The sequence below is a fragment of the Pteropus medius genome, unplaced genomic scaffold (genome assembly GCF_902729225.1).
Source record: "Pteropus medius unplaced genomic scaffold, Ma_sr-lr_union100, whole genome shotgun sequence".
NCBI lineage: Eukaryota > Metazoa > Chordata > Mammalia > Chiroptera > Pteropodidae > Pteropus > Pteropus medius.
This window is the reverse complement of record NW_024354502.1, coordinates 3,673,027-3,687,278: the sequence shown is the minus strand read 5'-3', so window position 1 is coordinate 3,687,278 and position 14,252 is coordinate 3,673,027. Positions and strand designations below refer to the sequence as shown.

General features: G+C 48.4%; 1 protein-coding gene across 1 annotated transcript in view; it reads left to right on the top strand.

The window, feature by feature from the left end:
* The window catches only part of FER1L6 (fer-1 like family member 6), a 98,632-nt gene that overhangs the window by 46,985 nt on the left and 37,395 nt on the right, over positions 1–14,252 (top strand). The window contains exons 18-21 of the mRNA XM_039853752.1: positions 1,791–1,968; positions 4,079–4,203; positions 9,231–9,365; positions 12,297–12,446. Of these exons, the coding sequence (XP_039709686.1) occupies positions 1,791–1,968; positions 4,079–4,203; positions 9,231–9,365; positions 12,297–12,446 (588 nt within the window). The remainder of the gene's footprint in view (positions 1–1,790; positions 1,969–4,078; positions 4,204–9,230; positions 9,366–12,296; positions 12,447–14,252) is intronic.

The following is a 14,252-nucleotide window of genomic DNA, read 5'->3' as shown; positions in this document are numbered from 1 at the left end:
TGCATTTTAGCTATTATTATCACCATTGTTATGACTACTATAGAAATGATGAATTGGGGGTGATTTTTCTTATTTTAAATTTTAGCATTATGAGTCGCAGAGTGGTTATCTTTACCAAGAACAAAATGACCCATTTTTCTTTTTGTAAGCTGAGCAAATAACACATCCCACTCCCTAAAGAATCAAATCCACACTCCTCCACATAACAAGCAGGATTCTGCAGCCTTGCCCGTGTCATTCTCTGCCCTGGCAGTTTCTTTCCTGAAAGCTCCGAGCAAAACCATTTCTGCCGCAGAGTGAGCGCTCGCGACGCTTGAGCCTGCGATGGGCGCGGTTGGTTCACACACTTGCCTCCTCCTGGGAGCCCTTCTCTGCTGGGCCAGCGCCCACGTCCTGCTGAAGCTCAGCAAAGTAGTTGAGTCTTAAAGAAAGGATGGACGTTCCTACGGCCACTTCTCTGCTCCCTTAGCATTTTCTCTCCTCCACTTCACTTTGCATTCGAGGAAGTGAACGCGAAGTGGCCTCGCTGTCTAGCAAGCTCTTGGATGGGGGCCAGGACTGCACCTTGGTCCTCGTGATGCCCCCCGGACCCCACTCCGTCAGCACTTCCTAGTGGCACTTGTAACAGTTGCTGAATTGACTTGCTCAAAACCCATCTAGGCAACTCTCAGAGCAAGCAACAAAGGTGAACAAACGTGCTCAATTTGGGGTTCAGAGGCTCGCTCTCGCCATGGGTGCCTCGGAAACAGTCAGAGCAAGTTGTAGACCCTCGTAGTGGGATCCTCTGATTCTCTGTGGAAGAAAAGTGGTCCAGAAGAAAGAGGGCTGTACTGAGAGGAGATCCTAAGAAACAGAGGGGTCAGTAAAATCTGGAGAGGCAGCCACTCTCGAAATGAAGGCCTTGCCGGCAATCCAGAACACAGCCAAGTCTGGGGCCTGGGACTCCTCAGAGGAGGGGGAGGAGTCCCCTAGTCTCGGTGATGGAGAAGTGAAGGGGCCACCCAGCGCCGAGCCACGTCTTTGCATCTTGAGAATGTGTGTGCCCTCCCCCCCCACACACACATATGTGCACACACTCACACCATGCACAGATAAACGCACAAATTCAAACAAACGTAAAGATAAATACAAACCCGAGTACATTCGAAGGGGAGAAAGCAGCGTAGTGGGGATCAGAAATCGTACTGCATGAGGACTGGATTAAGGTCGTGGTGCAGAAGGAGGGCTCCTTCAAGCACAGGGAGGTCTGCCCGAGGGACGATGCATTCAAGTCCCTCCGAGTGGAGCAAAGAGGTAGAGGCTGCAGCTGGAACTCCAGGCACTTGGAAGTTCTGGAAAGGAGATCTCAACTCGGTGTGGGCAGGGGCAGCCAGTGGGGGTTCAGAGTCCGGAGTGTGGCTCTGGAATCACCTCTCCTGGGTTTCAGTCCCGGCTCTGTCGCTTAAGTGCTGAGTGCTCTTCGGGAACGTACCTAATCTCTCCGAGCCTGAGTTTTCTCATCTCTAAAACGGGGGCAATCGCCACACCTACCTGTCAGGTTTAAATGGTCCAGGGCTCAGAAGCGCACACGGTGCCTGTTTAAGCTTCAGGCCCCACCAAATCTGGACGTTCCCCTGGCATCATGCATCGTGGCATCCGGGGCCACTGGTCTCATTGCGGCATAAGGTGGGCTCCTGAGAACTGCTCTCTGAACACCCCCTGGGTGCGTCCCCAGGTCTCCGTTTCTCAAAGAGCGAGGCCTGTACCTGGCTCCTACTAACAAGGCCGTCTTCCTTATGACCATTCCACAGCTTCCGGGAAAACGTCCGGCTGGTTGGTCGGTGCAAGCGAAAGTGGACGTGTACCTGTGGCTGGGCTCCACCAGACACTCCAGCACCATTTTGGACAACTTGCCAGCAGGCTATGACGCAGAAGTGTCCTCGAAAGTGGCTGGTGCCAATCAACCCCCCGCTAACCTGCTCTACCACGGTATGATGCCCCCTGAGCAAAGGGGGTTGTTCGGTGTCTGGTGGGCTTCTGAGAAAACATGAGGAGGGTGGTGTGCCAGAGGTGCTTGTGCACTATTTTAGGGTCAACTCGTTTGCCTTTTAATACAGTTTCAAAGTGTTCTTCCTTACCTTCCGATGTCCTGTCTAAAAAGAATAAAGTGAAGTCATTAAACACATCTGGAATAAAAATTTATATTTTTCTGTTAATGGGGAGAAAGTGATTTGAGTTTCTTTGTAGGGCAGACTACATAGGTTGAGTGAAAGATGTCTTTTAAATAAACACCAGTAAGTTCTTGGGCTGCTATGACCCGTGAAACTAAAGCAGGTTTTTCCTTTCGCATGGCGTCGGGGTTTTGACCTATAAATGGCAGGCGTTTATATTTCCTGGCAAGGACCCAGTGGAAATCGGTATCAGCGAGGTCACATATTTCTCCAGCTTGCTTCTTAACTTGCTACTTTTAGAAATTCCACATGCTTTCTGTAATTCTTTCTCCTCTGTAGATATTTTCTATGAATGCCTTCATGTTTACCTTTTCATAATTTTAAATTTTGTTATAGATATTAATGCCTTCCAGTTGTATTTTGCCCTGTTTCCAACTTCTTCATTTTGCAGGATATCTTGCTGCTGACTTCAGATAGAGTAGACCCCTCATTTACCTTGACTTTGACTGAGGTTGAGTTTTGGATTGAACCAGTGTTGGAAGCCCTGGAGAACTATCTACACACCTGGACTTTCTGTGTTGCACAAGGCTCCTCTGACGTTGGTTGACCTTGACTGTTAAGGGAATCTACGGGTTCAATGGTTAGAGATGACAGGGTTCTGGAGAGAGCACTAACCATGTGCCGAGAATGGTGCCCTATACTTCTTTTAAGATTTAATTTGTTTCTCACATCCATCCTGGGTATATTTTTTATTTTACAGGTGAACAAAAGATGTATCAGAGATGCTTAGAAATTGTCCAAGCTCACACAGCTAGTAAATGATGGAGCAAATGATCTCCAAACCCTGTTTTATTTCCACTGCTTTAGACAGTTTTACATTTGGGTGAAAACCATTTGCATCAAGTTATCTCCTTATTTCTAGACACTACCTCTAGAGACCCACGGTACCCAGACATATTCGCTATTCCTGCTCCTAATAAATCAGAGGAGAGGAAAGACTTTTCCCAAAGTTTTCTGATCCTCTGCAACACGTTGTCTTCATGGAGTGACCTAATAAGATTTCTCTACTGTGAACTACTCAGCTCTACCTGGGGTTCCCCTGCTGGACCCTGGCCTACCACTACCTGCAGCCCTCTCTCTGCCTGCCATCCTATCAAACAGGTGTGCCCATTCCTGCCTTTAAGGTCCCATGTCCTCTGCCTGTATCTCTCTCAAGACACTTAGCCCTGGCCGCCTGTCACTGCGATTGAGGTATTTGTCTTTTCTGCTCTCTCCCTGGAGCTCCCCAAGAACGGGGGCTGTCTTAACCACTTCAGAACTCTTAGAGACCAGAGCTGCACCTGGTATGCTGTAGGCACTCAAGGTGACAATGGCTGGCTGATTGGAAGAACGGATGGGTGGACGACTTAAGACTTTATTGAGGTTATTGAAGCAAAAACTATTTGTGGAGCAGCCTCTTTCACACACACACACACACACACACACACACACACACACGTAGAAATGAGAATTACTAGGAAGTAAAATGTGGTAATTTAGAAAGAGAAGGTGATTTTGAAATCTGACAGAAATAAAATCCAGTCTCTGGCCTTTGTTAGCTCTGCAAACTTGGAAAAGTATTTTAGCCTTTGTGTGAGCCATTTCTCTCATCTATAAAATGGACGTAATTATGTACCTTTCACAGGATTGTTATGAAGATAAAATCCCACCGTGTGGCGAAGGCACCAAGGAGAATGCCTGGCTCCGAAGTGCCCTCAACACGACCTCTGCCCCTCTCTCCATCGCCTTCCGTCTCGGAGGTGGTGGTGCTGTCGTCTCCTTTGTCGGCCTCTGGATGCACCGCAGACGCACGTCGCACAGACACCTGTGTGCACCTATCATTCCTAAAAGCGCACTAATGCCTGCCCCTTTCCATTGCTTGTCCCCAGACCGACATGTTTTTCAGCTGAGAGCACACGTGTACCAAGCCCGGGGCCTCATCGCGGCTGACAGCACCGGACTTTCAGACCCCTTTGCCAAGGTCACGTTCCTGTCTCACTGCCAGACCACAAAGGTAACTATAGACGCCTGCCTTCCTCCTTCCGGTAGCCCACAGGCGATCTGCAGCACATCCCAGGAAAAAAACAGGGCGCATTGCAAATCCCCACGTCTCTGGGTATGTAGGTGTTTCAGACTCAGCACATGTGCATAGGAAGACAGACATGGGGTCTGTTCTTACAGTGTGACCCACTGTTCTGAAGCCAAGAGGTCAAGTTTCTAGGCAAAGGAAGGGTGAGAGGAAAGAGGGGTGAAGAGGAAAAGCAGAACGGGGCACCAAGAGCGCCTGCCGAAGTGCCAGGCACAAGGCCAGTTTCAGTGGGGAACAAGCAAACGAGCAAACACAACATGAACAGCCCGCTCCAGGCTCATGACCCGTCTGCACTGAGGGCTGTTGGCGGGGGAGAGTGGGGAGGAAGGTTTCCCAGCTTTGCGGTCAGAGGGCCTCAGCTCTGCTCTGTCGCTTTGTACTTAACAGCTGGGAGATTGTGCACACTTCCAACACCTCGGCAGCTCAGTGTCTCCTCTGCAAAATGCAGCTTCCTGATGGACGCTGTGAGGACGAATGGAGGTGGAGCTATACCTGTCCCCTCTCTGCCCCCCCCGCCCCCCGCCTTCGCCCTTTGCTGGAAACGCGAAAAGGGCTCCTGGTCAACGCTGCGAGCCCAGTAAACCGCTCCCCTAACTTGGTCGTATTCGCTAAAGATTTGCTCTGTTCTCTGAGGATTTACGGTACCGAGAGGGGGAAGCTCCTTAAAGGATTTGCCTATCTCTGAGAGTTGAGACCCAGAGACCTGGGACTACATTCTAGCTCATCTACTTTCTAGCTGCTTTGACTCACTAAACCTTGGTCTGGCATCTTAAACTAGGGCTACTGTGAAGAAGCAAAAGCGACATGTATAAGTGGTTGATGAATGGTGGCCGTTACGTTGGTTGATGTCAAGAGGGCTGACATTTTGTTCCAATGGGAGGCTCATTTAAGTGATGGGTGAGGTCGCATCTTGATTTATGACACACAGAGTGTGATCATAATGGGAACCAGCATTGTGTCCATTTCGCCAGCACCTGTCAGGTGCTCGCTCCGTGCTGGGCTCAGGGGACCAGACCCGCTCGGGCGTGATGTGCCATCTGGGCGTGGAGTCAGGCCGTGCTCCGGACAGACGGGTCAGTTACACCGTGATTGACGCCATAGGGCCGGGCCTCCCTCCAAGAGCCGCTGGAGAGAGGGCTTTGCTCCAAGTAGGAGGGAAGTCGAGAGAGACCTCGGAAGGAAGGTGACTCCATTCTCACTTAGTGAATGAGCATGAAAATAAGGCTGCAGGCTACTTTCTTCTTTGTGTCTTGAGAGGTAGCTAGGCTCCGGAGCCACACTAACTGGGCTCAAATCCCAGTTCTTCCATTTACTGGCCGTGTGACCTTAAGCAAAGCCCGTTTGTCCTCGGTTTCTTCATCTGTAATAGAGGGATGATGGCATTGCCTTCACTTTCCAGAGGGTAAAACACCCAGCACAGTGCCTTGCTTGTAACAGCTCTTATGCGACAGCTTGTTATTATTGTCACTGAGGCTTCCCACCAGAGGCAAGGGGGATTCTCCAAGGGTGGTCTTCGGGGGCCCTCCGCCGTCTGCCACAGCTGCGGAATCCAGGCACTCAGAGATGATCTGAGTGGGGTAGGGGGTTTAAGTGATTAAGGGTTGCCGTGTAATTACCCTTCTACTTTGCATGTCCTTACGGTATCTCCATTTGATTGAGACCCATATCTCAAAGGAACAGATGGCATTTGTATATCAGATAACCATTTGAAAGGAAAAATACGTTTGAGCGAGGCTTGGGCTTTGCCTCCGTACTTTGACCCAAGCACCTAATTCCTGCTCGCACTAATAGCTGTCATCTGTGAAAAGCTCCCTACTCGCCAGGCACGATGCTAAGCATTTTATTATGCACTACTTGTTACATCTCATGCAGCCCAAAGGTGGATGTCATTACTGTCCCCTTTCTGCAGTTGAAGAAGGGAAGCCTTAGAGACCATACAGGTAGAAGGTGGCAGAGCCAAGATAGATACCCACGTGGGTCCAATTCCAAGGCTGTTTTGCTTAACTTCTCTGCTTCCGTTTTGCTGAGAAAGAGTTCCGGCTTCCCTCTCCTGTCTCGGTGTTGTGCTGCCTCGGAGGGCGTGGTCTGTGTGTGACATGGCTCCTCACACTCTTAGTGACAGGCAAAGCTGACCCTGGCCTCCCTGCAGTCAGAGCTGAGCTCCGCCAGTCACCTCGTAGCTCTCATCTGAACCGGCCACATGGAGCTCAGGGAGAACAGTCTCTGAAGCGCTGGTCCTGCAAACCAGTCCCCTATAAAGTGACTTAATGGTACAAACTATGTCGGAAGGGAATCCACTTATTCTGGGCACCACTGAGAACGTGAGACTTAGAAATCTGGTGGTGACTGAACGATAAAGAGAAAGGGAAACCGATCTGAGAGAAAGGCCTGGGGGCCGGAAGGGGAGAGGGACTAAGAGGCTAAGAGGAAGCCTTAAAGGAGGAAAGGGCATCTTAGAGGGTGGAGAGCGTGGAACCTGCTCTCCAAACAAGCAGATCGATGCTGAATTCTGAGGACCTGGGTGGTATCTTGTTAGACATGAGTGCCCAGTGTGCCTAGACGGGCACATGGTGGGTGTTCAGTAAATATTTACTCATTGATAAAAATGTGGACGGGGTAAAGTGAGGTGGGCCACAAGCACTTATTGAGCACCTACTGTGTGCCAGATACTTAATATGCTTTATCTCAGATGATGGTTATAACAACTCTATAAGGTAGGTTCTAACCCCATTTAAATGAGGAAAACTATGGTTCAGATAGGGTGAATCACCTGCCCACGTTGACGGGCAGGCACCCATGAAAGCAGAGTTCCGTTCCAGGGCACCTGATGCTAAAGCCATGCTCCATCCATGGTATCTCGCTCCTTCAAAGTGTTAGCTCAGCGGTACCACGATCTCCCAAATGATGTCATTTAATGTGGTTACAATGCATAACTGCTTAAGGAAGCCCCGAAGGAATGAGTGCAGAGAAGTGGGAGAATGTTTGGGTGAGCCTTGCGGTACCTCTCACAGGTGGCCATGGTCCTTTTACTCATGGGACTAACTCGTTCATTCATGCAAATGGCTGTGAAGCACCTGCCGTGAACGAGATGCTATGCTGGTGCCTAATACTGTGCCTAGCACATTGTAGGTCCTGAATAAATATCTGCTGAATGAATAAATGAATGATGAATGAATGAATGAATGAATGCTAGCCTCTGGAATCTTATCAAGTAACATCTGTAGCCCAAATGTCAAGGAAGACAGATTTCTCTAGGGAAGACAGCGCAAGGACCACAGATTGCTTTGGTACCACAGCACTGGATGCATATTGCAAACGAGATCACGTTGCTTTTTAAAAGGAACATAAAAACACACGGTTCTTTGTGATGTCAGTCACCGACGCAGGCTAACTTTGCATCGCAACTCCGTAACGCCTGTTTATAAGTTAGTTGAAACCATTCTTTTCCTATCTAAAAAGTTAAGATTTTCTCTGAAGTGTTATGTCATAAATCTTACTATATCTGATGTCTAGTATACTCTAGAAATTAAAAAGCAAGATAGGAAGGAAATTGTGGAATGCATTCTGTTTATGACTCATATAAAAAAGGCAATAAAATTTTTCTTGACCACAGTGCCCATGATTTAATGCTGTGACTAGAGATTACTCTTGATGTAAACTCCAAGATGACAGTTTTATTTGGGATTTGGAGCCCAGGCAGTTATTCCAGGACAGATTACTCTCCGATCCCTCAGACTGAACAGTGACAAGTAAGGGTGCAGTTTGGAGGTGGCATGGAATTTTCCCCAGGACCCAGGAGCCTCTGTGCCGTGTTCACCTGTGAAATCACCCATTCGCCTGCACAGCCTGGAAGAGAGGAAAATGTGACTGTGGCCTCTTTCCAGGACTGGCCTCACATATCAATGGGGCAGTTTTTTCCCCAGGTGCAGAGTCCACCCATCCTGCAGAGGACATCATCCCTTAGCTCTGTGAAACTGGCATGTTTCCATGTATCCAGTTTAACAGAGTCGAGGATGCAGGCCCAGCTGAGCCCTCCCTTCCGAAAGTTGCACTTGAATGGCCTGGCAGGGGGCTGTGAGCCACTTCTAAGCGACACGCTCATGATGCTGGACCCGTTACGCAGGTCGTGATCCTTCTTGGTCCTTTGGTCTCTCCATCCGTATGATGGGTGCAGCCAACTCCCAAGATTACAGCTTTAATGGTAGAAAGAATAATGTCAGGCAAAACGGTGCGGTTTACTTTGAAGAACTCCGGCCAGTTCAATGTCGTCAAACAAATATCCACAACACAGTAGAATTCCATACATAGAAGGAAGATTAGATTTAAATCTTACTTTAGCATATTTGATGACAAAACTTTACTTGCTCACAAGTGAAGACTCACCAGATCTCCCCCATCCTCAATTTGCCCTTGATTAAATAGAGATGATACTAGCATCTACTTGGTGAAGGTGAGTGAGGTCAGCTGCCTGAGCTTCGGTGCCAGAAATCTGGGTCGAATCTCAGTTCTGCCATGTGCTGGTTCTGGACCAGTGAGCCTCAGTTCTTGCCCTGTAAAATGTGAGTAGATAACTGTATCCATCCCCCAGAACGGTTGTGGAGTTTATTGAGACAGCACCTGTCAAGTGGAGCGGCCGGCACATAGTAAGCGCTCGATAAAGGATAGTTAGTCTTATCCTCACAGCACGACTGTAGGATTGAGCTGAAATGACGTAGGCCCATGGGGTGTTACTCCTTGCGGGGTTCTACTCAGGAAACATGAGCCCACCAGGCAGGGACCCTTTTCATCCCCTAGCCCCTAGTACTTAGCGGCACCTCAATTTATATTGTCGCTTGAATGAAAACGATGAGGACATGTTCTCTGTGCCGCTCATAAGCGTTGTTGAATGCACCTCAGGACCCCTGTAGCCCAGTCGAATGCTCTTTTGATTTCCTTTCGGCCCCATCTTCCAGGTCATTTCCCAGACCTTGTCCCCCACCTGGAACCAGATGCTGCTGTTCAATGACTTGGTGCTGCACGGAGACCAGAAGGAGCTGGCGGGGTCCCCGCCTTCGGTGGTGGTGGAGCTGTATGACAGCGACGCGGTGGTGAGTGCCCGGGACGGGGCTGCCTGCGCCTCGCTGATAATGCCGAGTTCCGGGGACTCACGTTATTTAACCAGCCTGTGACTCTCGATGAGCCTGGAGGCGACTCTGACCCAGGGAAACGAACTGCAGAACCAGGAAGATGGATACTGATCGTTTGCTTTTATTTTTCACTTAGAGTTCCCTTCACATTGCAATTAAAATTGGACCCAGTTCACAGAACTTAGTCAACACACACTTCTTCAGGAATACGACACTTGTATAAAGCACCCCAGTTGTACCCGGCCCCTGGCTTATTCCATGTCCTATTTTTGCTTAGTAAAAATATCCATGCCTTTTGAAAGTAGGTGTTTACTGACCTTGCCTGGCTGGAAGGAAATAGATGGGTATTGTCACCAGTTCATCTTTGGAACTGGGTCTTTCTGTCTCTGTGGTGGTTGTTTCTGAACCCTGTAACAATGCATGCATCTCCGTCCCATCTCTGTTAGGATGTTAACCAAACCTCTTCCTCTCTAAAGATGTCCGTGTTCCGAAAAGTCGGGTAGATTCAAAAGCTTACTGGGGGGTTTTTGCAAAAATGACAAATCAAATCTTTTTCTTTTGAAAATTAAGAAGTCTAAAATGAAAGGCAAAGCCTTCTTTATTTTCTTTGCTGTCTCTGCCTCCTCGGGAAGTTGCAGAAGCACAGATACGGTAGGGACAATAGTTGTTCCAGAAAGCCTTCCTTGCCTCCTTACCTCTGCGCATCCTGGCAGCTCTGACCTTCAGGCAAGGCCAGGAAGAAATTAGGATGGGAGAATTGTAGGTGAGCAAGGACCTTGGAGAGCATGAATCTTGTTTCCTAGAGAAGAAAACAGAGACCCGGAAAGGTCAAATACGTTGTTTAAGGTCATAGCTAGTTGGAGGCAGAGCCAGAACTTGAACCTAGACTCTCATGTTCACTCTTTTCTGCACACCAGAGGCAAGGGTGACTGGTGTGTCTGTATCCCTTTAGAGACGCACATTCTGCTTCTCCATGCACCTCTGCTTGCTTGCTCGCTCTCTCTCTCTCTTTCTCCGTTCCTCCCTCCCTCCTTTTCTCTCTCTTTCATTTCCCAGCTGTAAGTTGGAGCTAGATGTATCTATTTATTGATTATGAGTTCTACTGTTGGGCATTTAGTATAGATTTTCAGTAGAGACAGCCACAAAGTAAATATCTTTTTAATTTTCTTCCTAACAACATGGTTCCAATCTTGTCTTTTTTTTTTTTAATTTGAAAACTGGTAACCACAATCAAGCGTCTTGGAGAGCTCCTAAATCAACTCACTCCATGGATTTCCCTTGGCCTCCCCTTTGCTTTTTAGATTCCTTCTAGGTCTCCGTTCCATGATCGTGAGCCTCACCTCAAGCCAAACCCTTCACAGAGAAATAAGTTTACATTCTCACGTCTAAAGAGAAAAAAAAACGTAGGAGAGAAAATAAATATGAACGTTTTGAACTTTCCTCCTGGAGAGATGCAAGTAGATATGTAAAAGATCCCGTTTGCCCCTATAGGCTGCACGACACTGCACCTGCAGTCCTATGGTGATGATCAGATTATGAGATTCCGACTCTGCCAGGTGTGCGACTCCAGTCTAGAGCTTTCTCTCCATACCCAGTGACTCGTTTGTGCTCTCAGTGGGGCCTGCTGGCTTTCTAAGAGATGAGATTGTATTTGGCAAATTTGTTGCTTGGGTTTCTGTTGATTCTTTTGTTTCCAGGGCTAATTTTAGGTATTCCCAGCTAGAACACGGACAACATCACAGCGGGTTACTCAGCCGCCCTAACTGCACCCCAAACTAGGAACAGATCTCACCCCCCAGTGGATACCAGCAGGCAGCTTTGTTTGTTTCCAAGTGTGACTGAACTTGAAACCCTATTTCCACCACCACCGAGCTTCCCTGTTCTGCAAGTGCTGGGTCGTGAGTTTATAGGCAATGAAACAGTGCGGCTGCTAAAAGGCAGCCTCAGCCGGAAGAGAATGTGGTCATTGACCTTGGACTTCAGAAGTCACGAATGGAACAGTTTTCACTCAGTAAATAGGTAATGAGTACCTGCCCTGTGCCAGGGGATGCAGCAGTGAATAAAGCTGGCAACTTTGCCTGCACGGAGCGTCCATTTCAGCAGTTCTTGAGATAAATAGCAAAGCAGCCCCGTGCTGCTCCCGGAGGAAAGCGGACCCATCCCTTTGGAAGAGGCAGAAGGTGGTGCCATCAAATCGTGCTTAAACTTACGGCCCATTTCCGTACATACACATAAAAACATTTCAATGCCCTCTTTTGCTGCCAATAAAATAGGACAGAACTGCTCTGTCATGCAAACATACTGGCCTTCATCATCATCGTCATACATCGTGCGTGTATCCAGCACTCACTGTATGTCAGTCACTGTGCGGAGCACACATATCATTATGTCGGCCTCATGCCCCCATTAAAAAAAAAAAAACAACCCATGAACTTCAATAAAGATTGAATGAATTGTCCAAGGCCATAGATCTAGAAGGTAGCAGATGTGGGAACACGCAGTCGGGGCGGCCCGGACTCCGAAGCTCACATTCTCGGCCACGATGCTGCCCTACCCTGCGGAGCTTTTGGAATGTTATTTCTCCTTTCTCCTTCGGGGCGGCCCCAGACAGTTACTTAACTGTATCCTACCAAGCTCTATGTGCTGAGGAGAGAGAAGCCCTAAGATATCCTTGCGCCAGGGAGCCCCTAAGATGGCCTTCTTAGCGTTTACTCTGGGAGCCCAAATCGATTCCACTGCTCCCCAAGCCTTGGAAAGGATTGGAGGACCGTAAGCAAACGGGAGAGACTGAGCCTGACGGTTTTGTGAAGATCACTTAAAAATTGCACTGATGCAAGTCAGAATCAGGTAGGTGACAATCAGGGACAAAAATTCATTTCTTTTCTGCCTTAGGGGAAGCCAGAATATTTGGGTGCCACAGTGGCTGCTCCTGTGGTGAAGCTGGCGGATCAGGACTATGAGGCACCTAGGCTGTGCTACCACCCCATCTTTTGTGGGAACCTCTCTGGAGGGGACCTCCTTGCCGTGTTCGAGCTGCTGCAGGTAAGTGAGCTAGAAACGACATCTGCACTGGCTCGTCTGTCTCGTCCACCTGAGCAGAGATGTGGCCTCACAGGAAGTGCACGTTCATGAAGCCGTGCCTGGCGCCTCCCGGCTCTCCTGTCTTGGAAGGCTTTTCCAGAAAGCAAAGGCAGGAAACTTGGAGAGGGAAGCTGAGACTCTCGAGTCTGGCTGTTCAGTAGAGGACCAGGTGGGACCTGGGGAGGACCCGGGAGAGAAGCCACCAGGCAGACTCCAGCACGGAGATTTCTCTCCCTGGCTATTCCATTCGCTGAGGGCGGGAGACACTTTACCTACGGGTCAGATCAGTCCTTCTACAGGTGAGCCTGTTTTACAGAAATCCCAATTTCTAAAAATAATCTCACTTGGTAGAGCAACTAGAAGACAAGCATTCCTAGCACACGGAGAATAAGTAAGAGGGAAGGAGCTGGAGCGGATCCCACGGGTGTAGCGAAAGACGGTGGAAAGAAAGTCTGAGAAACGCTTCACATTACAAAGTCCTGTTTTGTTTTCACTTTTAAAGTTACTTTGCATTTACGGCAAGTGGTGCTTGTTTTACTTAGCAACATGAAGTTTCCTTTTTAAAAAACAAAACAAAACAAAACAAGACTATATCTAATGACGAGGTTTATTGGATGATAGTATCGGTGGTAGAGGAAAAGGTTCCCATTTTACATGTCGGAAAGCTGAGGCTCGTTTCGTTAGTTTGTTACTTTGTGTTTTATATTCCACGTACGAGTGAAATCACGTGGTTTTTGTCCTTTTCCGTCTGATTTATTTCACTTAGTCGATTTGCTCACGATCCATCCATATTGTCACAGATCGTCTTTTTTGATGGCTGAGTAGTATTCTGTTGTATGTATATGTATCGCATCATCTTTATCCGATTATCCATCAGTGGACACTTAGGTTGTTTCCGTGTCTAGGCTATTGTAAATAATGCCGCAGGGAACATAGGAGTACATATGCCTTTATGAAAAGGTGCTTTCATATTTTTAGGCAAATACCCGGGGGAGGAATTGCTGGATCATGTGTCAGTTCTAAAAAATATTTGGAAGGAAACTAGACTTGGGTGGGGAGCACTCAATAGAGTACACAGATGTCAAATTATAATCTCGTACACCTGAAAATTATATAATGTTTTTAACCAATGTTACTCCGACACATTTAATTAAAATAAAAAAGAAAGCTAGGCTCAAGGCTAACTGAACGAGAGTCGCTCAACTGCTCATTCACGACACGAAGCTTCCTGAAGAGCTCTGAGCCTGAGAACCCCACTCCGCGGCGAGGGGCCGGGCCCACTGATCCCCACCGGCCCTCCAAGGGCCCGGCTCTCGGTTCCAGGGTCCCTTCTGTCACCCTCCCTCTCTCCCTCCATGCCGAGGATGCTAGGGGAGATCCTGCTGCTTCCTGACAGCCGAGTTAATGGAGGAAGCACCGTCAGACACAAGCAGCTAAGAGAGAATTCATTAAGTTTTCATCAGGACTTCTTCTCATTTGATTACTTGTTCAAAAAGTAATTTGATGATCAGCGTGACTGTCTTAGCATGAGGGTCTCGTCCATGCCGAGAGACGGGAGCTGGAAGATGCCCATGTTTGCCACCAGCTGCTCCAGTTTTCACCTGTGGATGGTTCACTCCGCCTCTCTGTCTTCTTTACTGAAACATTTCCCTGTCTCAAAAGAAGGACCGAGAGCCTTGGTTCTTCGAGGCCCCAGACTGAATTCATTACCTTAATTTTCCTCCTCTCCCCGAGCGAGCTGCCCCCCACCCTTCCAATCCTGGCTCT